This window comes from Hyperolius riggenbachi, chromosome 2 (genome assembly GCF_040937935.1).
Source record: "Hyperolius riggenbachi isolate aHypRig1 chromosome 2, aHypRig1.pri, whole genome shotgun sequence".
NCBI lineage: Eukaryota > Metazoa > Chordata > Amphibia > Anura > Hyperoliidae > Hyperolius > Hyperolius riggenbachi.
The window spans coordinates 495,285,061-495,308,025 of NC_090647.1; the positions used below are offsets into that span (position 1 = coordinate 495,285,061).

At 44.8% G+C, this 22,965-nt stretch overlaps 2 protein-coding genes across 7 annotated transcripts in view; one reads left to right on the plus strand and one right to left on the minus strand.

The window, feature by feature from the left end:
* RIPPLY3 (ripply transcriptional repressor 3) overlaps positions 1 to 11,493 on the minus strand; it is a 37,718-nt gene extending 26,225 nt beyond the window's left edge. Inside the window, exons 1-3 of one of the 5 annotated variants that reach the window (XM_068266051.1) lie at positions 11,429 to 11,477; positions 11,233 to 11,272; positions 3,623 to 3,719 (exon numbers count right to left, since the gene is read on the minus strand). The gene's annotated coding sequence lies outside the window, so the exon portion shown is untranslated. Of the gene's footprint in view, positions 1 to 3,622; positions 3,720 to 11,199; positions 11,273 to 11,428 lie in introns of all 5 variants that reach the window. The other 4 variants (XM_068266050.1, XM_068266048.1, XM_068266049.1 and 1 more) reach the window with 4 other exon arrangements.
* Positions 11,494 to 11,629: 136 nt separating this feature from the next.
* HLCS (holocarboxylase synthetase) overlaps positions 11,630 to 22,965 on the plus strand; it is a 228,621-nt gene continuing 217,285 nt past the window's right edge. The window contains exons 1-3 of one of the 2 annotated variants that reach the window (XM_068270429.1): positions 11,646 to 11,693; positions 17,294 to 17,353; positions 17,481 to 17,835. In XM_068270429.1, the coding sequence (XP_068126530.1) occupies positions 17,608 to 17,835 (228 nt within the window). In that variant the 5' untranslated portion in view covers positions 11,646 to 11,693; positions 17,294 to 17,353; positions 17,481 to 17,607. Of the gene's footprint in view, positions 11,694 to 17,293; positions 17,354 to 17,480; positions 17,836 to 22,965 lie in introns of both variants that reach the window. The other variant, XM_068270428.1, reaches the window with a different exon arrangement.

Here is a 22,965-nt window from a genome sequence, read left to right on the forward strand (position 1 = left end):
GTGGCGGTGGATCGGCAGCGATCAGGTACAACACGCAGCAAGCAAAGTGCTGCGTGTTTTTTAAAAAAATGTATACAAATCGGCCCAGTGGGGCCTGAGCGGTGACCTCCGGCGTCTCTGGACGAGCCTAGCTTGTCCAGAACGCCAGGGAGGTTAAATCGGGGCATAGCTAAAATGTCAAAACCACTCTGGTCCATAAAGTGAAAACTAGGTCTGGATGCGAAGTGGTTAAGGTGCCCACACATAAATCAATTTACAGCATCAAAATCTGGTGATTGAATCTGCCAAAAATCGATGCCGCAACGTGGCCAGCCGATCGCCATTTCAATCAATTTATGCCCGAAATCGATGGAAACAATCTATCAGGCATGCAGGAAAGATCGCACTCGAAAGGGCTCAGTTGGGTGCATGGCAGTAGCAGCAAGGTGGAGGAAACCCGCAAGTATTACTTGCTATAAGGTAAGTATTACACTGCTCCCTGTGTTACCCTGCATGGTGGGAGGGGGAAGTATTGTGTGTGTGTGTGTGAATGGGGAAGTATTTTTTTTCTTTATAGGCTAGCTGCACTTGGGAGGGGAGAGGGTTGAGAGGACTATGGACTCAGGGGGGTCTATGCTGTCTTTTTGTAGGGGGGGGCCACATACATTCTAGTTACGCCCCTGTGTAGAGCTTTGGCCCCCGAACCGCCACCCAAGGGGTCGAATCTTGATCCTAGCTTGTTGACTATCCTTGAGGGCTCGTTTCCACTGTAGCGGTGCGGAATCGCCTGGATTCCACCGCAGAAGAAATCGCATGCAGGTGCGTTTTTTTACGCGTTATTTTACGCGATTACGCATGCGATTTCGCATAGGTTAGGCTATGTGCGTTTTTAACCATGTCACTGCCTGTGTTAATTTACATTGGTTCCTATGCGGAATCGCATGCGGAATCGCATGCGTAATCGCGTAAAATAACGCGTAAAAAAACGCATGCGATTTCCCTATTAAATACATTAGCGGCGATTCGCATGCATTCCACTAGCAGGCGAATTCGTTGGCTCTTTTGTGCGTTTTTTCACCGCTCATAAAAACGCACCACGCAAACGCTACAGTGGAAACAGGTCCATTCACTTGCATTACATGTGCGAATCTGCATGCGTTGGACGCATGCAGATTCGCGATAGTGGAAACGAGCCCTGAATGTGTCTGTACGAGTCTGTCTGTGCATCCATATCACCTTCTGACTGGAACCATGACAGGCTAGCATCTCATCACTGCATGTCATCAGGCAAGCTTCACCCTTTCAAAGACTGCAGCAGGACCTCAGGCCTGAGTTTATCTTATCTTTGGCCTTATCTCTTCTCAGTGAATGCAGAGTAGATAATTAACTCCCAGCCCCGCCCCCAGCAGAGCTGATACAGGTTAATCCATCTGTCACTGCTAAACTGAGACCCCAGCTATGGACACCGCACAGAGTCACCATAATATGATGATAGGTGGAGAATAATATACAGATGGCCAAAAGAAAAACAAACATGAACTCACCCATTAACAGTTACTGACAGAAATTAGCTGAAAGATGGCATTCTAGCCATGGACTATACAGTGCATCCAGAAAGTATTCACAGCACATCACTTTTTCTACATTTTGTTATGTTAAAGTGTTATTCTAAAATAGATTCAATTCATTTTTTCTTTGAGAATTCTACACACACCACCACATAATGGCAATGTGAAAAAAAGTTTACTTGAGGTTTTGGCAAATATATTAAAAATAAAAATGAGAAAGCATACTGTATGTACATAAGTATTCACAGCCTTTGTCATGAAGCTCAAAATTGAGCGCAGGTGCATCCTTGTTTCCCCTGATCATCTGTGAGATGTTTCTGCAGCTTAATTGCAGTCCACTTGTGGTAAATTCAGTTGATTGGACACGATTTGGAAAGGCACATTCCTGTCTATATAAGGTCCCACAGTTGATAGTTCATGTCAGAGCACAAACTAAGCATGAAGTCAAAGGAATTGTCTGTAGACCTCCAAGACAGGATTGTCTGGAGACACACGTCTGGGGAAGGTTACAGGAAAAAGGTCTGCTGCTTTGAAGGTCCCAATGAGCACAGTGGCCTCAATCATTTATAAGTGGAAGATGTTCCACCAGGACTCATTCTAGAGCTTGCCGGCCATCAAAACTGAGCGATTGAGGGAGAAGAGCCTCTGTCAGTGAGGTGACCAAGAACCCAATGGTTACTCTGTCAGAGCTCCAAAGGTCCTCTGGAAGGAACCTTCCAGAAGGACAACCATCTCTGCAGCAATCCACCAATCAGGCATGTATGATAGAGTGGCCAGACGGAAGCCACTCCTTAGTAAAAGGCAAATGGTAGGCCGCTGGAGTTTGCCAAAAGGCACCTGAAGGACTCTCAGACCATGAGAAACAAAATTCTCTGGTCTGATTAGACAAAGATTGAACTCTTTGGTATAAATGCCAGGTGTCATGTTTGAAGAGAACCAGGCACCACTCATCACCAGGCCAATACCATCCCTACAGTGAAGCTTGGTGGTGGCAGCATCATGCTGTGGGGATGTTTTTCATCGGCAGGAACTGGAAGACTAGTTAGGATAAAAGGAAAAAGATGACTGCAGCAATGTACAGAGACATCCTGGATAAAAACCTGCTCCAGAGCACTCTTGATCTCAGAATGGGGCAAGGGTTCATCTTTTAGCAAGACAAAAAACATTTTCATGTTGTCATTATGGGGAGTTGTGTGTAGAATGCTGAGGAAAAAAATGAATTGAATCCATTTTGGAATAAGGCTGTAACATAACAAAATGTGGGAAAAGTGATGCACTGTGAATACTTTCCGGATGCACTGTTATGCTAGGAATACACGGGTTGATCCGGCAGCCGATTAGCCGCCGGATGGACCCCAGCCGCGCCCCCGCTGATCGATTACCACCCATCCCCGCTGACACTTCCTTATCAGCGCTCGATTCCCTGCCATTGTCCGCCGGTGGGGGTCGAGCGGGTTGATCGGGCCAGCTGAATATTATCGGCTGGTCGATACACGGTACAGAAACGTACCGTGTATTCCCAGCATTAGTGTGAAAATGTATAATCTACTGGGGGCTATTGTCTGTGAATTGTGTTTTGTGTGCTGCAGGTTTTGCTTGCTGAAGTTTCAATTGTGCTTCACTGGATATCTTGACATTTTCTGGGAGAATACTATTCGGTATTCATAGGATCCATTTTAAATTCTTCATTTTAGCATACAAAGTTCTACATAAGTTGACACCTTCCTCAGCACGGTGGCGTAGTGATTAGCGCTCTCGCCTTGCAGTGCTGGGTTTCCGGTTCGAATCCTAGCCAGGGAACTATCTGCAAGGAGTTTGTATGTTCTCCCTGTGTCTGTGTGGGTTTTCTCCAGGCACGCCAGTTTCCTCTCACATCCCAAAAACATACAGATACGTTAATTGACTTACCCCTAAATTGGCGCTAGACTACAATGTGTACACTACACAATATAGACATAGACATATAGGATTAGATTGTGAGCTCCTTTGAGGGACAGGACAAGATAGAGATATATATATATATACTAAGTAATAATAATAAACTAATAATAATTAATCTCCAGATAATATACCACCTGGAATGTTCGCTCCTCCCAGGAGACCCTCTTGTCCTCTAGCTTTCAGGACTTCTCTTCAGCAATACCCCTCTCATTTGGAACTCTCTCCCCCAGCCTGTCACAAAACAAAATGATCCACTGGAGTCTCAAATATCAATCACTTTATTAAATACTGTATACAATTCCCCTTTTAACCCCACTAAAAAGAGCAGCCTATGATGTATGACTATGCCAAATACACAGCCGGCATGTGTCAAACAACCATCATGCACATCAACCACACACTCTTGCATGAAGTCCATAAACTCCCGGGAGCAATGAAAAATATCAAATTGACATCCACAGAAAAATGGTCGGCAAAGTGCTGTAGGTATGTTAAACCGGATTAATAACTCTTCAATAAACTCTGCTGAGATCAATTGCAACAGAAGTCATCCTGCACGCATGCAATATGCTCTTATTGTACAGTTCTGTGTTAGATCAAGCAGCAGCAAGGCAAGTGGTTAGTTGGATTACAGCAAAGCTCAGCACATGGGCAAAGTTACAGCAGCGTTATGTGGAGGGCTCTCATCACCTCCAACTAGTGAACTACGTTGCCCTAGAGGGCTCTCACCACCTCAGAGGGCATCCACCGTATTGCATCACTCCATCAGCTAAGTTCCGCCGATAGAAGGCTGAAGTAACCAGTTCCTATGTCGTGCCTGCCGCCGCCACCGCTCCTCTCAATTTCCGAGTAGTATCCGGATTGTGCACGGAGATGACGTCATCACGCTGCCCTCTCTGCCGTGACTAGTATCGCCCGTACATCCGGGCTTCTTCAGACGGTCACGTGAGCGGCACCGTCAAGTTGTTTTAAGTCCCTCAGCGCCTCCTCCATGAGGCATAGCCACTCCCCTCACTCGTGCTGATTGGTTCTTCTCTTGTGCAAGCGCAGCATCACAGAGAGGAATTCCAGTTTAACTCATTCAATGCAGTAAATCGTGCAGTTCTCACAAACGGAGGCACATTGGAGTCATTCATATAGAGGCATTCTTAGAGCACCCTTAGCATCCTGTTCATATGTAATACATTCTCAGAGCCCCATAGGAACAATAATTATTTTTTCCTCCGCATCAAAGCTTCAGGTTCCACACCGGAATCATTACAGGACCTAACACGTTAACCAGGAGGTATATAAAACACAATTTGGATACCAAGCAGCCATACATCTTCCACCTCAGACACACCACATCCATATTTACGTTGGTAAAAAGGGTGCCAATGAAAAGGTCAGAATTCAATCCATCAGGTATGACAGTACCCAATCTGAAAATCCAACTGGACTCAATTTGGCACAATCTTCTGTCCAGATCCCCTCCCCTGGTAGGAATCTCCAGCTTCACGATACCCTTAAATCTCAGACAGTCAGGGTTCTTTTCGTGATACAGTTTAAAGTGTAACCCCAGGGGGCTTGTCTCGTCACCTGCTTTAATATTTCCAACGTGTTGTTGAATTCGCTGTTTAATCATACGTGTAGTCTTCCCGATATATTTCAGGCCACAAGGGCACTCGATCATATATATGGCAAATCTGCTCTCACAGTTCATAAACGCCCGAACGTCGTACGATCGTCTCGATCGTGCATCAACAAACACGTTGGATCGATGAACCAGGTGGCAGACACTACATTTCCCACATGGGAACATCCCCATGGGGCGCGTAGAGGGACCCAACCACATCCTCGTCGATTGTCTACTAACTGATCGATATTCCGATTGTACCAACATGTCGCGAAGGTTGGGTACTCTCTTAGCCGCCATTCTGGGAAAGTCCCCAACCACCTCTATTATCTTAGGGTCTAACCTCAGAATGTGCCAATGTTTGGCCAATACTCTCCTAAGTTGGTTCCAGTGCGTACCGTATTGTGTAACTAAACGAAGATTCTCACTCCCTGATTTCCCCGGTTCCTTATCATAAGACAACAATGAGTCTCTCGGGGTATTATCACTACGATGCCTTGCCTTCTCCAGAACCTCCTGTCCATACCCACGTCTGGAAAATCTGCTGCACATCTCATCGGCCTCCCTCCTATACTCATCCTCCACACTGCAGTTCCGCCTAACTTGCAATAGTTGGCCCACCGGTATTCCCTGCAGTAGTGAGGATGGATGGAAGCTAGAGGCGTGGAGCAGAGTATTCCCTGCAGTTGGCTTTCTATATGTAACAGTACTCAGTCTGTCACCGTCCTTTCTGATTAACAAGTCCAGGAAACTGATTTCTTTATCGTCAATGGTATACGTAAGTACGATGTTCCTGTCATTCATGTTTAGTTGGTCCAAGAAGACCTCCAAATCCTCTCCTGTACCCCGCCAGACCATGAGGACGTCATCAATGTAACGAATCCAGGCCACGGCATGCGCCCCGAACCCCACATTCGCGTACACTTCCTGTCGCTCCCACAAGCCGAGATGAAGGCACGCGTAGGCCGGAGCGCACGCCGCGCCCATCGACGTCCCCCTGGTCTGGCGGTAGTACACACCATCAAACCTAAAACAATTTAAGGTAAGCACCATTTCCAGGAGATCCATGATGAACTGACATCTTCCAGGTTTTAACGCCCCCACATGTCTTAAGAAGAATTCCACAGCACCCAATCCCACCTCATGTGGGATTGAGGTGTACAATCCCTCTACATCAATACCTACAAGTAAATCCGTCGGTTGTATCCGCAAGTCATCTATCAAGAATAATACATGTCGCGTATCCCGTGCGTACGAAGGTAATCCATTAACCAGATTCTTCAAATTCGTATCTAAGAACGTCGATACTTTTTCAAATGGACCACCCACTGCCGAAACAATTGGACGGCCTGGAGGAGTCTCGGGATTCTTGTGTAATTTGGGCAAAAGATACAACACCGGAATTTTATAGTGATCAACTTTCATGAATCTTCATTCATCATGACTAATTACACCATCTTTCAATGCCACATCAAGTCGACCATTCAATTTCTCCACAATCTCCGGAAAAGGATCAGAACTCAACTTTTTATAAACATCACCATTACCTAATTGTTTTTGTACCTCGGTAACATATTTATCTTTCCCCCATAGGACAACATTGCCCCCTTTGTCACTAGGTTTCACAACCATTGTCTGAGATTGTCTCAGATCAATGAGTGCTTCATGCTCATCAGGGGACAAGTTGTCCGATGAGGGAGGATGCCAATTAATGTACTTCAAGTCACGCTCCACTGCCTCAGCAAAAGTCTTTAAGTGGGGATTCAGGGACAGAGGTGGGAAATATTTAGATTTAGGTCTCAGATCCGAAAAGGCCACTGATTGGTCTTCCGATCCGTCAGGGTCAGTCCCGGTGAGATCTGCCAAAGCCTCCAAATCTATCAGGGTTCTCCTGTCTGCTAATATCAATTCAGTCTCAATAGTCTCTGATCTATCTATTCTGTTATCTTTTAGTTTATTTGCCCACATCACCCTGAACAGAACCCTCCTAAGGAATAATCTTATATATTTATACACCTCAAAGTGATCACCATGGCGAGTTGGGCAAAAAGAAAGACCTCTGTTCAACAACAACCTATGAGAATTGTTAATTTCGAACTCGGATAAATTTATAATATTCTGACTATCACCGACCATAACCTCCTCATTGCATCGTATACTGGCAACCTCGACTATCTTTTGTTCAGTAATTTGGCTTCCCTCGGGGGCTGATTTCTTTTCAAGATCGATTTTGGATCGTTCTGTGCCCTCTTCTGCTTCCTTGACCTTTTCTTTCTGGTATTTCCTCTTTTTTCCTCCCCTCCTCCCCCTGCTCCTTCGTCCTCTCCACTTGAGTCTAAAAAATTTACCGATTTGTCCAACTGTATTCCATCTCCATCCGTGCCCTCAGATTCAGACCCACCTGTTCTAGACCCCGATCTTGTTCTTGGTTGACTAGGTTTGTATTCGAAGAATACACCCTCGTTCCAATCTGCTAGATCTTTTAGAAATTTCTCCCTTTTAACGTTCTTAATTTTCCTTTGAGTGGACTCAATTTCCTTTTTAAGTTGCATATTAAATTTCTCAAACTCTGGATGAGCCTCAAATTTCTGCATCTGTAACAGGCTCTCCTCAATTTCAATCTGTATCTCCCCCATCTGTAATTCCTCCTCCTCTTTCATTAACTCCATGGTTCTAATACCCCTGGATATACATTCCTGTTTCCACTTAGGCAGAAAACGAGAATTTAAAAGGTGGCCAGCAGGTCTGATCTTTTCCCTAATACCCCAGGGGATTACTTTTTTACCAATATACGACTCAAGGGTGGCCACAGTCCATTTTCTCCTTAGGAGTTTCAACGTTAATCGTCTATGACTGCGGAAAGTGCGTCTCCATTGAGTATTTACATCAGTGTTCTCGGAAACAACTGTGTCATTTTGGTTAAATGCAGAAACCATATCAGCATCAAGATCAATCGAAAGTGAGTATGCCATGGTGGTAACGAGAGGTGATACTTAAAAATGATTAAAAAACACTTAAAACCAATGCCCCAAGGGGATTTGCTGGTGTGAAACACACCAATCACAGATAAATCAACCTGCTGCACGGTTAACAAGCATACAAAACCAAGAAAACAATACCATGCGCTGGATCTTTTTATACACAGATTGATAGCACCCTGTGCAGGGATTGATATTTGAGACTCCAGTGGATCATTTGTTTTGTGCTTGGTTCTATTTACCACTGTGAGGCTCCCCTGCACAGGGTGCTATCAATCTGTGTATAAAAAGATCCAGCGCATGGTATTGTTTTCTTGGTTTTCCCCCCAGCCTGTCCATCATGGTCCGAGCCTGAAAACCTTCAAACATACTCTGAAAACGCACCTGTTCAGCAAGGCCTATAATTTGCTATGACTAGTATTGGAGATTTACTGCCTCATCTGCTAAACCCTGTGTCTCCTTCCCAAAAGTCTCCAACCCGCTACCCTCTAGACTGTATGCTTGCAAGGGCAGGGACTTCCACCCTAGTGTTTATTATTCTGTTGTAAAACAGAAATTTGCCTTCTTAAAACAGAAGGTTTGATGTCTCCCACAAAGCATTGCTTCTGAATACACAGATTATCCCTTTGTTGTCCCTGAAAGCTGAACAAACCTCCAGAACCGCTGGAATGCATTTATGTGTCAGTTTGTTAATTGTACAGAGCCACAATAATGCAACATGCATACGGACTGTTTCAGGCTGGTTGGTCCTCATCAGTGCTTGGCATGGATTAATATGGCTCTATGAGGCAGGACTTGAAACACCCATTGTTACATATTGACCAGCAAGTTCATGGTGAACCAGAACTGTGAAACAGGGACCCCATACCTATTAATTTCTCCTATAAAGCTTTAAAGATCTCTTCAGCATGATAAATTGATAGAATATAAGTGCACTGCTTCTAATTAACCATATGTATTGGGAGTTGTACAACCGGAATAGGTAAACTAGCCCACTATGGGCTTTAAATGATAGGTTTTCCAGGATTCAGGGGTACCTCGAGGATGAGCAGTGATTTAGCTCACCATGGGCTTCCTTAATTTTTATGGTCTGACTTGCGCTCCATCTGCCCTGGTGTTGGACATTGGTCCACGATCTCCGTTGTACCACCCCTTCTGACATCCCGTCTGCAGCATTTGGTGTTCTGAGGCCATGAGAGCCCTCCCGGCCAGTCCTCCACCATTGCATACTCGCATCTGGGACATCTGAGTGACCCTGCTGACAGCTAGTCAGGTGAGATCCTTTCTTTGACTGACATAACAATTTACCTATGGTTTCAAACTTTTGCAATCCTTTGTGATAAATAACATTATTGAAACGGCTATTTGATTGTCTATCCGCTCAGGAGGCGTGGTTTAGGCTGCATTGTTTGGCTATTTATTATGTTCTTTGCACTTGTATGGTTTAAATTTTACTACTCCCTATGCCTTAATAAAGGGGACCCTTGCTGGCCCCGAAACGATCGTCGGCCATCAGGTCAGATGTAAATTGCTTGTGTGTGTAATGGGAAAAGAAACTTCAGCATGGTGTTCCAGCAAGTCTGTGTGCGGAATCCTCTTTAAGATGTTATGATTTGAGCAGCCCTGGAATCCAGCACCAGCACCCACACACCTAGGTATGCGGTTCTTTAATTCTTATCCTCTATACTGATGTATAGCTTAGCACTAGAGGTGTGTTAGGGGCATGGCTGAAGGTGTCTTTTTTTTGGGGGGGGAGGGGGTGTCTAAAGGTGTCCTATCTCATCTCTAAAAGTTAGGGAGCTAGTATGGTTGAGGTGAGCCAGTGTGAAAGTCCATAGAGGACAGTTCTCCAATCAGAGCAACGTCTATGGCTTAAAGCATTCGGCAAAGTGGCAGAAACATGTGGGTGTATTATTACTACACCCCATCTGAAACCTAGCAGCTTGAGAGGGTGCTGTCCACGCAATCACATTAGCAGAATCTTCCTATGGACTTCCTCGCTAGCTCACCTCAACCATACTAGCCCCAAAGTTAGGAGGTATGCGCTTGTGTACAACCTTCTTCCTCTATACATGAGTGCTTCTTTTTACTAGGCATGCCTGGTCCTCACTCGCCCATGGCTAGAAGAGAGAGGCTCATGCTTGGTTAGGAACATGGCAACAAGAAGCAGGTCATGGCAGAAGTGGGCTCAAGGAGGATCTGAGAAGCCTCTGGCTACTTAGCTAGGTATCTAAAATGTAATCTTTTCTTCCTCACAGGTTTGCTTTAAAGGAAACCTTAAGTGAGAGGGATATGGATGCTGCCATATTTATTTCCATTTGCCTGGCCGTCCTGCTGATCCTCTGCTTCTACTTTTAGCCAAAGACTCTTAACAAGCTTATGCAGAACACCTTACATTTTTGTCAAATCTGACAAGATAAGCTGCATGCTTGTTTCCATAGTACAATTCAGACAGCAGGACTGCCAAGCAACTGGGTTCAAAAGGAACCGGAGATGAAAATAAAACAAAAAAAAAAAAAATATCATACATACCAGGGGCTTCCTCCAGCCTGATCGCTCCCTCGGCGCTGTCCTCTGCCTTCTGTATACTCCGTAAGGGCTCCCGCTATCGTGGCCAGTCGGGGGTTACTGCACATGCAGGGCCACGCTCCTATTGCTGAGAGCTTTCCGTTCCTGTGCAGTACTTCTGCACAGGCACAGAACTCTTCTGGCCACAGGTGCGAGACGGGAAGCACGCGCAGCTGCGCATGCGCCGGCTGGTCGATGACATCAGGAGACCTTACGGAGGATATAGAAGCCGAAGAACGGCGCAGAGGGAGCGATCACGCTGGAGGTAGCCCCAGGTATGTATGTGTGTGTGTGTGTGTGTGTGTGTGTGTATATATATATAGATAGATAGATAGATAGATAGATAGATAGATAGATAGATAGATAGAGAGAGAGAGAGAGAGAGAGAGAGAGAGAGAGAGAGAGAGAGAGAGAGAGAGAGAAATTTTTTTTTAAATCTCTGGTACACTTTAAAAGGAATATGGCAACCTTCATGTACTTTTAACGTCAGGTTCCCTTTAAGTGCTTCCCCCCTCTCATCTAAAAAAATGGCAGGAATTAAACTATATACTTAGCACTTAAATACTGTATTGATTGTGCAGACCAGACTCAAAACGTGTACACCGGTGGAGGAATAACAGGATCTGGAGAGAAAAAACGACAGCTATAAGCAATGGATGGCATGCTGGGACATGTGCTTTCCTCCTCCCCTCCCCTCCCCCTGTAGCTGCAGAGCTCCCTGGTGAAGCTGGAAGTAGACATTATGGGATCCCCGCGCCGCTCCAGGCTGCCCTACTTACTTGCCCCTCTCTTCATTCAAAACTCTTCCCCACCACCTATCAGCTCTTCCCCTCTTACTTCCGGGTTCAGCTGCGGGGGTACGGCGACATCAACCAATCACAAGTGTGAATCATTTTTTCCTGTCACCTGACAACCAATCCAGAGTGAGGTGAGAAGCGTCCAATCAGAAGCCGCGGGTTGTTCTCAAGCTGGCATTGGCTGAATAGTCACAGCAAGTTTATGTGTGCAGTTGCGGGGCTTGGTGTCACCGTGCCAGGAGTGGATGTGAGTTGTGTTGTTTCCTGTCTGGCATGTTGGAATGGGGGCTGCACAGGTGTTGGGGGCAGGGAGGGCTATGCTGTTGCTGTGCACTGCTGCTATAGGCTGATTTTGTCACACTGAGAGCATAGGGTTTCCTGCAGCGACACTGCTGCTGCTGAACTTAATTCATACCAAGAGAACCTGTCATACTGAGTTGAATGCTCGGTACACACGATTCAATTTATCACCTGGTTGACGGTAATCGGATAATTCTGACATGTCAGATCTGTTTCTGATCAATAAAGGGATCGATTTGATGAAGTTATCAGAAAATTGATTATTCTACCGATTGGGAGCAGTTTGGACTTGTACACATGATACAACTCCCTGTCAGCTTACCTGTCAAATCAGTTCGGAAATTGAATCGTGTGTACCCAGCATTACAAGAGATCTCTATGCCCAAGAGGCCATTCACGGAAGATATTTTCATTGGATTTGGGCAGCACGGTGGCGTATTGGTTAGTGCTCTCGCCTTGCAACGCTGGGTCCCCGGTTCGAATCCCAGCCAGGTCAACATCTGCACGGAGTTTGTATGTTCTCCCCGTGTCTCTGTGGGTTTCCTCTGGGCACTCTGATTTCCTCCCACATCCCCAAAACATACAGATAGGTTAATTGGCTTCCTCCTAAAATTGACCCTAGACTACTATACATACACTACACAATATACACATAGACATATGGCTAAGGTAGGGATTAGATTGTGAGCTGCTCTGAGGGACAGTTAAGTGACAAGATAATATATACTCTGTGCAGCGCTACGTAAGTTGATGGCGCTACATAAATACTAAAAATAATATAAATAATTGTATTTGATCAATTTCAGTAAATTTGCTGGTAATCTTTTGGCCCCTGCAAACTGATCTAAGGAACTTAAGATCGATTTTAGAAAATGTACCCTTTGAAACCTAGATGGGACCCAGTAGTCATTTTAAGGTTATGTTCATACTAAGTGCATTGCTTTACACCTGTGCCACAATGTAGACATAATGCAACACACACCCTGCATGTTAAAATGTGCAAGTTAAACTATGTACACACGCTGGTATGAATTTGGCTGTGTCAGACGATAATGACCGCCATGGGTGAGAATCGGAAGTCAGACCAGCGTGTGTACGGCAGCCGTACGATGTCTGGTAAAGATGTGGCTTTCCTGATCTTTAGCTGATTGCATAGTTCTCCTCACTTGCCTGCCTGCAGGAATCTGCTCCGCTGGCACGCCGCTTGTTCTCCCTTCCTCCTCCCACATAGCAAAAGTCCCTAGTCTAGTCCCAAAAGAGGCTTCTTCAATTATGTTGTATTGGCAGCCAATATCTTATCAGTGTAGTATGGATAATAAATAGAACATCAGTAGCAAAGGAACAAATCTCATATTTTTATTTTTTAGGTATATAGCTTCATTTATAACATTGCATCAGACTGTCACAGTTACAGTTTAGAATCCACACTCTGTCTTTTTAAGGACAGGTGAAAATAAACGAATGAAATAAAGTATTGTATCTATCTGCCTTCTCCTAAAAATGACTTTTTAAGATATTCCATAGTTTTATTGGTACTTATCTGTTAGCCGGGCGCATCCGGCAGGTGGCGACAAAACTCCACCAGAGTTACATCTTTCCCTACTATCCATGGGGGCCTGGAGGGGGAATAGTAATTAGCGCCACCTGCCAGATGCGCCCGGCTAACGGATAAGTACCGTTTTATATTATGCTTTAACCTCCCTGGCGTTATGATTTTATGCGGCGCACGACTGCGGGAGTGGTTTTTTTTTTGCCTATTTTTTATTTTTTTTAACATGTAGCTAGTCTAGCGCTAGCTACATGATTCCCCCCTCCCTGCGGCGTCCGCCCAGCCCCTCTGATCGCCGCCGGCGCATAATCCCAACAGGAAATCCCGTTCTGAATGGGATTTCCTGTATGGGCTTCCCCCGTCGCCATGGTGAGGATCGCGATGACGTCATTGATGTCGTGATGTCAGGGGGAGTCCCGATCCACCCCATAGCGCAGCCTGGCGGTGATTGGCCAGGCTGCGCAAGGGGTCTGCGGGGGGCGTCTCTTTTGCGGCGGGTAGCGGCGGAGCAGCGGCGATTGGAACACACATGCAGCTAGCAAAGTGCTAGCTGCGTGTTTGAAAAAAAAAAATAATGCAAATCGTCCCACCTGGGCCTGAGCAAACCTCCGCGGTGGCATAGCCCGAGCTCAGCTCGGGATTACCGCCAAGGAGGTTAAATCTACTTTTTAAGTTTTAACTGTTTTATTACTTTTGCTCAATGACACATTCATTGAAGTATACCAGAGCTAAAATGTATGAACTATTGATCCTTTTTATCTCTTTCCTGCTCTCAGAAGCCATTTTCTGCTAGGAAAGTGTTTTATGGTTGGAGTTTCTTATCAGTGTAGTCACTTCCTGTCTGAGTCAGGACTGAGTCAGCCACTTACATACCTGATATTTAACTCTTTCAGACAGAGAAAGAAAAAAAGAACACAGCACAGTTATTTGTGTTCTAGGCACTGTACATACACACAGAGCCGGGACAAGGTCCTCCAGCACCCAAGGCTGAGACAGCAAAGTACGCCCCTCCATCCCTCTTACCCCAGTCATCACACACTGATTGCTATTAGACTAAGATGCGCCCCAGGGCCCCCAGCCTCCCAAAACACCTTCATCTCTAGTTATCTGGCTTGCAGTCACTGCCATGATTCCTCTTTTCTTATTCCTCACTGCTTCAAACACAATAGGGGAATGATAGCTAAGGATGTTTTGCACCCCCTCCTGCACTGCACCCTGAGGCTGGAGCCTCTCTTGCCTCTGCCTCGGCCCAGCCCTGCATACACATGTCTATCTCATCATGTTACTTGTTACCTCGGGTATCCTTTAACCTCTTGCCAAACGCTCCACGCAATTGGTGTGAACGCGGCAGCAGCCCCAGGACCACACCGGTTGGCGTGAATGGCTTCCTATGGGGCTTGCAGGAGAGCGCGCGCGCATCTCCACTCTGATGACGGAGCTCCGCCTTCAGTCTCCCATCGGCGATCGCTGCTCTGAGACTGTTAGACGGCAAAACCACTGTATAATAACTATGTACATAGATGCAATATAAGGCAGTGCTGTACAGGTGACAGCCGTGTGACACGGCTGACACAGAAGCGATCCGCTGTGATAGGCTGACTGGGAGATGGAGGGAGGGAAAAATAATGGGGGAAAAAAAGTAAATTTATAAAAAAAATAAAATAAAAATAAACACTGGGGGAGCGATCAGACCCCACCAACAGAAAACTCTGTTGGTGGGGAGAATCACTTGTGTGCTGACATGTGCTGCCCTGCAGTGAGGCCTTAAAGCTGCAGTACCCCATTTAGTAAAAAATGGCCTGGCCACTGGGGGGGGGGGGGGGGGGGGGTTAAGCTGTAAAACAAAGCAGAAGAAATTACCCTTTTAACTTTCCTGCAGCAAAACCTTATCTCAAGCTGTCTCTCAGTGTTTCCTGGCTATTTAAACTTTTCAGAAAATTGGACTGACCTGACCAAGTTGGTCAACTAGATTAGAGAAGCTCTTTTGCATAGATAACTCAAGTTTTTTTACTCTTAATATATTCCTATGTTAGAAAACAGAAAGGCGTTTCGCATAATTTCTTAGTAGGGCTAGTATCATGTGAATATATTTACCTCATCATGTTACATGTCACCTCAGATTCACTTTAAGACCTTTCCAGCTTTTTATTTCCTGTTAGATGTGTTGAAGTTTTCCGATTGTTCAGACCTAAGTTTTGTGAACCGTGAAGTCTGACTTCCTCATAGTTCCTACTATAATTCAGGCATTTTAGGAAATGTAATCTAGCATCTCATTGATATTTTTTTTTCAATTGTTTGTCCAAGGATTGTACAGTGTATGGACAACTTCATTTTTTTTAATTGTTTGTCCAAGGATTGTACAGTGTATGGACAACTTCAAATTCTACTAATGTCAGATTAGGGGGAAAAAATTATCAAGGCTGGCGCTGACTAGCTAAGCACTGCCCTGCAATTCTCAGTGCTCTTTCTGTCTTTTTCCTTAGTATATAGTAGGGTGTGTGGCCTCTTTCTCCAAGGTCTCAATCCTTATATTTGTGTTTTGATCACCCAGCACTAGCCCTGCTATGTGTATAGTTTTGATTTTTTTCTTATTAGTGCTTTAAAGCAGACCTAAACTCTTGCACAGGAGACAAGGAAAACACAGATAAATGCACCTTATGTATATTTCGAGAGAACAGACTGTCTTATTCTCCCTTATCTGCCGAGTTACTTGCACAAATGTAAACACAGGAGGTTAACTCTTTCTGTGCTCCCATGAAACCAGGAAGTAGACACACTGCCAATTTATTGTAGGAGTTCTACAAGCTGTCCCCCAAAAACAATGAAATGTTGTTCTTTAAAAGTTATGCTATCGCTCTAAGAAAAAAAGGCAGAGATCTGCTTTAAAGAGAACCCGAGGTGGGATTTAACTATGCCAGTGGGGCACAGAGGCTGGTTGTGCACACTAACACCAGCCTCTTTTGCCCCATGGTGTGCCTCCAGGACCCCCCTGCACGCCGCTATAGCCCCCGCAGTGCTGGCGACACGCAGCGTGTCGCCAGCTCAATGTTTACCTATGCGCTGTCTGTCAGCGCCGCTCCCCCGCCTCCTCCGCATAGGCGCTACCCGCCCGTGTCCCCTCCCTCCCGCTGATTGGAGGGAAGTGACGCGGGTAGCGCCGATGTGGAGGAGGCGAGGGAGCGGCACTGACAGACAGCGCATAGGTAAACATTGATCTGGCGACACGCTGCGTGTCGCCAGCACTGCGGGGGCTATAGCGGCGCGCAGGGGGGTCCTGGAGGCACACCATGGGGCAACAGAGGCTGGTGTTAGTGTGCACAACCAGCCTCTGTGCCCCACTGGCATAATTAAATCCCATCTCGGGTTCTCTTTAAAGCGGAATGAAACCCAGCATTTTTTCTTTTCTCTAAAAAAGTATTTACAGCATATTATATACAACCAGCTGTTTTTTTTTTTTTTTTTTTTTACTAGAACAGCATTCAAAGGGTTACACACATGATTTGAAAGTTCAGTGCAGTGAAATCTGGACGCATTCGAAGTGGAGATAATGTTATCTTGTGCTTACCTAATTGTATCAAGTGAGGAATGGGACACATTCTTTGACTGTGCAGAAGCTCCTGGACACAGACATAGTCATAAAGCATTTTTGCCTTCAATACATAATGAATAAAACTAGTTATGAATAAAATGCAAAGTCAGCTCTCAAAGCAAAAAACTGTACTTTTGGGAACTTGTAATTTCTAAATGAATAATAATATTTATGCACAAATGCAAATATGATAACCATATGGCATATAAAAAGTAGGAAAACAGGTTTTTATTGAATATTATGTCAGGGTTTTATACCGCTTTATTAAGCCATTTCTCAAACTGAAGCATTTTACAAGACATTAAAGTGATTCTGAATAGTGATCACAAATGTTAGGGTGGTGTTTTGGCATTATACTATGTAGTCCTAATTCTTTTGCTTGATTAATTTCTCAAACAATACTGTGCAGAGCCGCAGGTGTCCCTGAATGTGATGATAGATCTGGCTGACTCACCCCACCCCGGACAAGGTATAGGTAGAATTATCTGTGGGTAGTGGTGGGTGCTTGCTTTGCAACATCATTCTTTCTCATAGCTCAATAGTCCAAACCCATTTCTTCATTGTTTTGACTATTTTTCCATTTTTGTGTTCCGTAGAGCAGGAACTGATGTGGATAGAAGGAGCAATAACCCTCTGTGGCTCTGGAATTTTTCACCCATGTGGAAACTGTGACCTGAGGGCACTGAAACGCCCTCCTTTCCATCCTCCAGGCCTGTGAACGTCATGCTCATTACCCTCTGCTACGTGTACTTGTGGCTGCGCTACCGGTCCTCCTATGCGTTGCTGATCAGGAGTTGCGTGCGCCAGTTCCATAGGACCAGCTCCTTCACCTTTTGCACCCAGCATCAGGAAGAGGGAAAAAAGGTCCGTAGTGGAACACAGCAGGTTCCTGGGGAGCAGAATGTCTGCCTGCAGGTGGGAAACAAAGCCTTCCTCATTGACAGCGGCCAGGTATTTATTGTTATTACTTTGCAAACTCTCCACTTTCCTCTTTTCTAAAGTGCTGCAAAGTATTTTTCACAGTCCCTTCTCTATAACTGTTCTGTTTTTACATGTATAAGAGGTCTAGTTAATTATGCTGGCAATTCAGTGTGTGAGGCCTTGCACATGCAAGCCAGTGTTCACTTCTGATAGCTGAATGATCCATCAACATGACTGGATCCTTCCTTAAATCAAAGCAAATTCTGTAGATAGAAAAATCTATATAACCCACTCCTCAACACATAAAAGAGCCTCGCCATTGATTTTAATTGGGGACTGTAATTCAAAAATGTATCAAACTAGAAAATATCACAGCCCTGTGCTCAACAATTTTTTTTATACTCAAAAAGATAGGTTGCAGTGCAAATTTTTATGCAATTTAAAGGCACTCAGAGGACCTCTCATGGGCATGCGTTTAAGACTCCGACCAGTACTGCAAAGTACTTAACCTGCTGAGCGGTCTGGACGAGCTCAGCTCGTCCAACACCGCCAGAGGCTGCCGCTCAGGCCCTGCTGGGCCGATTTACATCAAATAAAAAGCAGCACACGCAGCCGGCACTTTGCCAGCCGCGTGTGCTGCCTGATCGCCGCCGCTCTGCGGCGATTCACCGCGAGCAGCGGCGAAAGAGGGCCCCCCTAGCCGCCTGAGCCCTGCGCAGCCGGAACAAAAAGTTCCGGCCAGCGCTAAGGGCTGGATCGGAGGCGGCTGACGTCAGGACGTCGGCTGACGTCGATGACGTCACTCCGCTCGTCGCTATGGCGACGATATAAGCAAAACAAGGAAGGCCGCTCATTGCGGCCTTCCTTGTTTATTCTGGGCGCCGGAGGCGATCGGAAGATCGCCTCCGGAGCGCCCTCTAGTGGGCTTTCATGCAGCCAACTTTCAGTTGGCTGCATGAAATAATTTTTTTTTTATTTAAAAAAAACCCTCCCGCAGCCACCCTGGCGATTTAATCAGAACGCCAGGGTGGTTAAAGATGCATAGCTTTCTGTAGCTTGTGCTCTCCTCTTTCATTTGATGCCTTCTACACCAAATAGTTTTCATTCGATTTCTGTTTAAAAATTGCGGCTGTTATCTTGGCTATGTTATAACTTCCGGGCCACCCCTGTCTGCTCTGTTAGGCCCAGTGCACACCAAAACCCGCTAGCAGATCCGCAAAATGCTAGCAGATTTTTAAACGCTTTTTCTTATTTTTCTGTAGCGTTTCACCTAGCATTTTGTGGTTTTAGGAAGTGTTTTCGGTGTAGTAGATTTCATACAGTATATTGTTACAGTAAAGCTGTTTTCAGAGCGGTTTGCGTTTTTCCTATACTTTACATTAAAGGCAGAAACGCCTCAGCAATCCAAAAAATGCCTCACCCCGGGAGTATGCGTTTCAGCAAAACCCCTCCCGCTCTGGTGTGAACCACCCCATTTAGATACATTGACCAAGCGTAACCGCAGCCGCAAGCGGCAGCAGAAACGCTCAAAAACCCGCTCGGTGTGTACCAGCCCTTAGAGAAGAGCATCACTGAATGAAGCAGGAAGAGGAAGTGACACGCATGGCCATTGCAAGAGGCTCCTCCAGAGGGGTCATAGCACGACTTTTTTGGAAGTCGTCTGTCTTAAAGGCATGCCCATGAGAGGTGCTCGGAGTCTTTTTAAAACACTTACTGCTGAGGAGAGCTCTAATTGCTCACCACACATCCCATTCACCCACCACATACACACTGCTGGTACCGGCCATTGATTGTATGGTGGGATTGTAGATTGTATGTGTAGGAGACCACCACACGTGATTGCAATGTCCGGGCAACAATTGCTGAAATTGATTCAATCCTGCAAACTGTAGAAAGCAAGCAATACTCTTCCAGCTCTCACTGATTTAAATGCAATGCCCAAGCAACAATGCTAAACTGCCAATAGTCTTCCAGCCAACGCCTGCTTCCACTTTAGTGATTGAATTTTAAATATTTTTGTGATTACAGTATGTGAAGAAAATCATCATAATCCATTTGTTTGCAGAATTTCCCAAACTAAATATAAGCTTACATTGCACCTGATGTTACCTGTGGCATGGTGACATAACCGTGTGTACAGTCATGTCCAATGGTTTGGCAGTGACAAAATTATACTTGTCAGATGTTGCTGCTTCAGCTTTTTTACATATTTTTTTTTTATCGGCTTCCATGGTTTTCTGAAGATCAGTTATAAAAAAAAACATACATTTCAAAGGCTTTTCTTGGCAAATATATCAAATTTATGTTGAACCTCATAACTTCTCCAATTCACTCTCACCTACTAGATATCTGTGCCAAATTCTGACTGATGGTGATTCTTGCCTTGTTAATTCTTGGAGTTGATCATGATATGTGGGCTACAGCTTGTCCACAGGCTTTGAGAAAAGATCACAGGTTATCGGTGGGATTAGGATCTGGGGAGTCTCCTGGCTGGGGGTCCAAAATTTCAATGTTACAATCTCAGAATGACGTTATCACTTTTGCCTTTTGACATGGTGCTCCATCAAGCTGGAAAATACAAAGATCATTGCTAGACTGCTCTTGGATTGTTGGGGGTGTAATCTATATCTATATACACATACTGTATATGCAATATTACTACATCCCAAATGGGAATTGAGCCTCATATATGCAAATAAATGCTGAAAAGCTCAAAAAACAAAGGACAGCAAGAACCCAAAATGGGATTACTGTAATTCCCTCCCAGACTATTCCAAACATATTTTTTTTTTTTTTAGACAACAGCGGAGAGAAAGCAATGCATCCTAAAACCATGCCGCATCTGAAATGACTACCAACAGAGGCATGCAGAGCCCCCAGATGCAACATACACACCTTGTATTCAAAACAGTTGCTAAACTAAGCACTAGAGCCCTAACGTCGGAATAAAAACAGGATGCAAACATGAAGTATCAAATGGGAGAGGATAAATATCTTTTATTCCCAAAAGTTGACCTTTAGGGCTCTTTTCCACTATGAAATGCGATCGCGATTGCTCAATCGCATACAAAACGCGGCAGGACAACGATTGCGCTTTGACCAAAATCGCATTGATCGCACTAATGGAAATTGCTGCTGCAGTTTCCATTAGTTTAATGTACCTTGCGATTTGCGATCAGAAGCAAATCGCAAATTGCAGGCTAGTGGAAAAAGGCCCTTAGTTGTATTAAAGACTTTACAGTTACAGATGTCAAACAGTTATAAGAATTGTATCCGCACACCTCTGCAGCAAGAAATGTTAGTAATTCTAGGCTGTCTGTACTGCTAAACCATAGCTACCAACTGTCCCTTTTTTGGAGGGACAGTTCATATTTGGGAACCAAATCTCTCTGTCCCTCTTTCTTCTTCACTTGTCCCTATTTTAGGACTGATGTACACAGATCTATGGAAATATATGTATTTTTTTCTATTGAAACGTGTTTTATTAACTCTGAGCTTTATTCCCATGATTTAAATTGATATATGTCTCGTTTTTATATGTTAAAATGAATGAATGAATGAAAAATGATGATAGAGAGGACTAATTTGGCATAATATATAAAACTGCGTCTTTTGCTTATGAATTGTTTGTCGAATGCGTGACTAGGGTTGTGATGGAGGCGTGGCTAGGGGAGTTCCAGGGGCGTGTCTTCAAGCTTCCCTATTTCTTGACCCAAAAAATTGGGAGGTATGGCTGAATCATTTTTTGTACAGTCGTTTCAGAAAGAGAGGAAGATGTTTTCTGCTGTCTGTGTTCCCTTGAAGAAGATAACCTTTACGGTGGTTACACTGCCTCCAGAACAAAAAGTATGATGATATTCTCATTAGGGGCACATTATTAAAGGAATCTCAGCACTGGTTTCATAAAGTGTATTAAGCAAATCTTCCCCTAAGGGAGATTCTAAAATAGCATGGGCCGTTGGGGTGGTCTGACCCGCAGGTGCTAGAATGTGTAGAAGTTCCTGCAAAGGTAGCATGTGACCCCCGACGCTGCAAACAGTCCATTAATGTGCGTACATCTCCCAGCATGCATTGTGGTGGGCGGAGACGTGCTTCCACCACAGGCGCTTGAAACCTTTGCAGCTGTGGGTCTGGCTGGAGGAGATTGTGGAGCACATACAGACAGGGTTAGGTAGCATCCCCCTGAAGTTAAGTAGTGCTTGTCAGCCCCTCCCTAACGGCCTACATTATCTATGAACCGCCCTTAGGGGGAGGTTCCTATTATATAAGTTATACATATCGGGCTGAGATCCCTTTGAAACACAGTAGAAGCAGTAAAGTGTTGTACTGTGTTAGCCATGAGTAAAAGCAAGAAGTTTTGAATCAGGATGATACCATTTATTGGCATTTATCCATCTCTAAGTTAGCCAATAAATGGTATCATCCTGATTCAAAACTTCTTGCTTTGAAACACAGGACAGACATTCTAGAATTATTTTCCAGTGGAAAAAAATTGGCTTTGGGCCTGTTTCCACTACACGCAGAATGGATGCAGAAAAACTCACTCCAATGAATGCTTATGGGCCTGTTTCCACTAAATACGATTCTGATGCAGATTTTCCCATAGGCATTCATTGGAGTCAGTTTTTCTGCATCCAATCTGCATGTAGTGGAAACAGGCCCTTACAGCGAACCTGTCATTGCAGGAGGAGTTGAGGGATAATCTCTTCAAATGGAAACGAGACAGTTCTTAAAAGAACCTTAGGGTGAGAGACATATGAAAGCTGCCATATTTAAACAATGCCAGTTGTCGGGCAATCTTGTTCATCTTTCTGATTAGTAGTGTCGGACAAGCATGCAACTAATCCTGTCAGATTTGAGTCGGCACACCTGACATGCATGCTATTTCAGGGTCTGTGGATAAAATTATTAGAAGCATTGGAACTAGGGGTGTGGAGTCAGAGTGGGAGCAATTTTTGGGTACCTGGAGTTGGAATTGTGGGTTTCATAAACTGAGGAGTCAGAATCGGATGACTTTTGTACCAACTCCACAGCCCTGAATGGATCAGCAGGAAAGTTAGGCAAAGTGCATTGTTTAAAATATGTCAGATTCCATATTTCTCTCCCCTTACATTCCCTTTAGGCCTCTTTCACAGTGTGGCGTTAAAGTCACATGTTAAA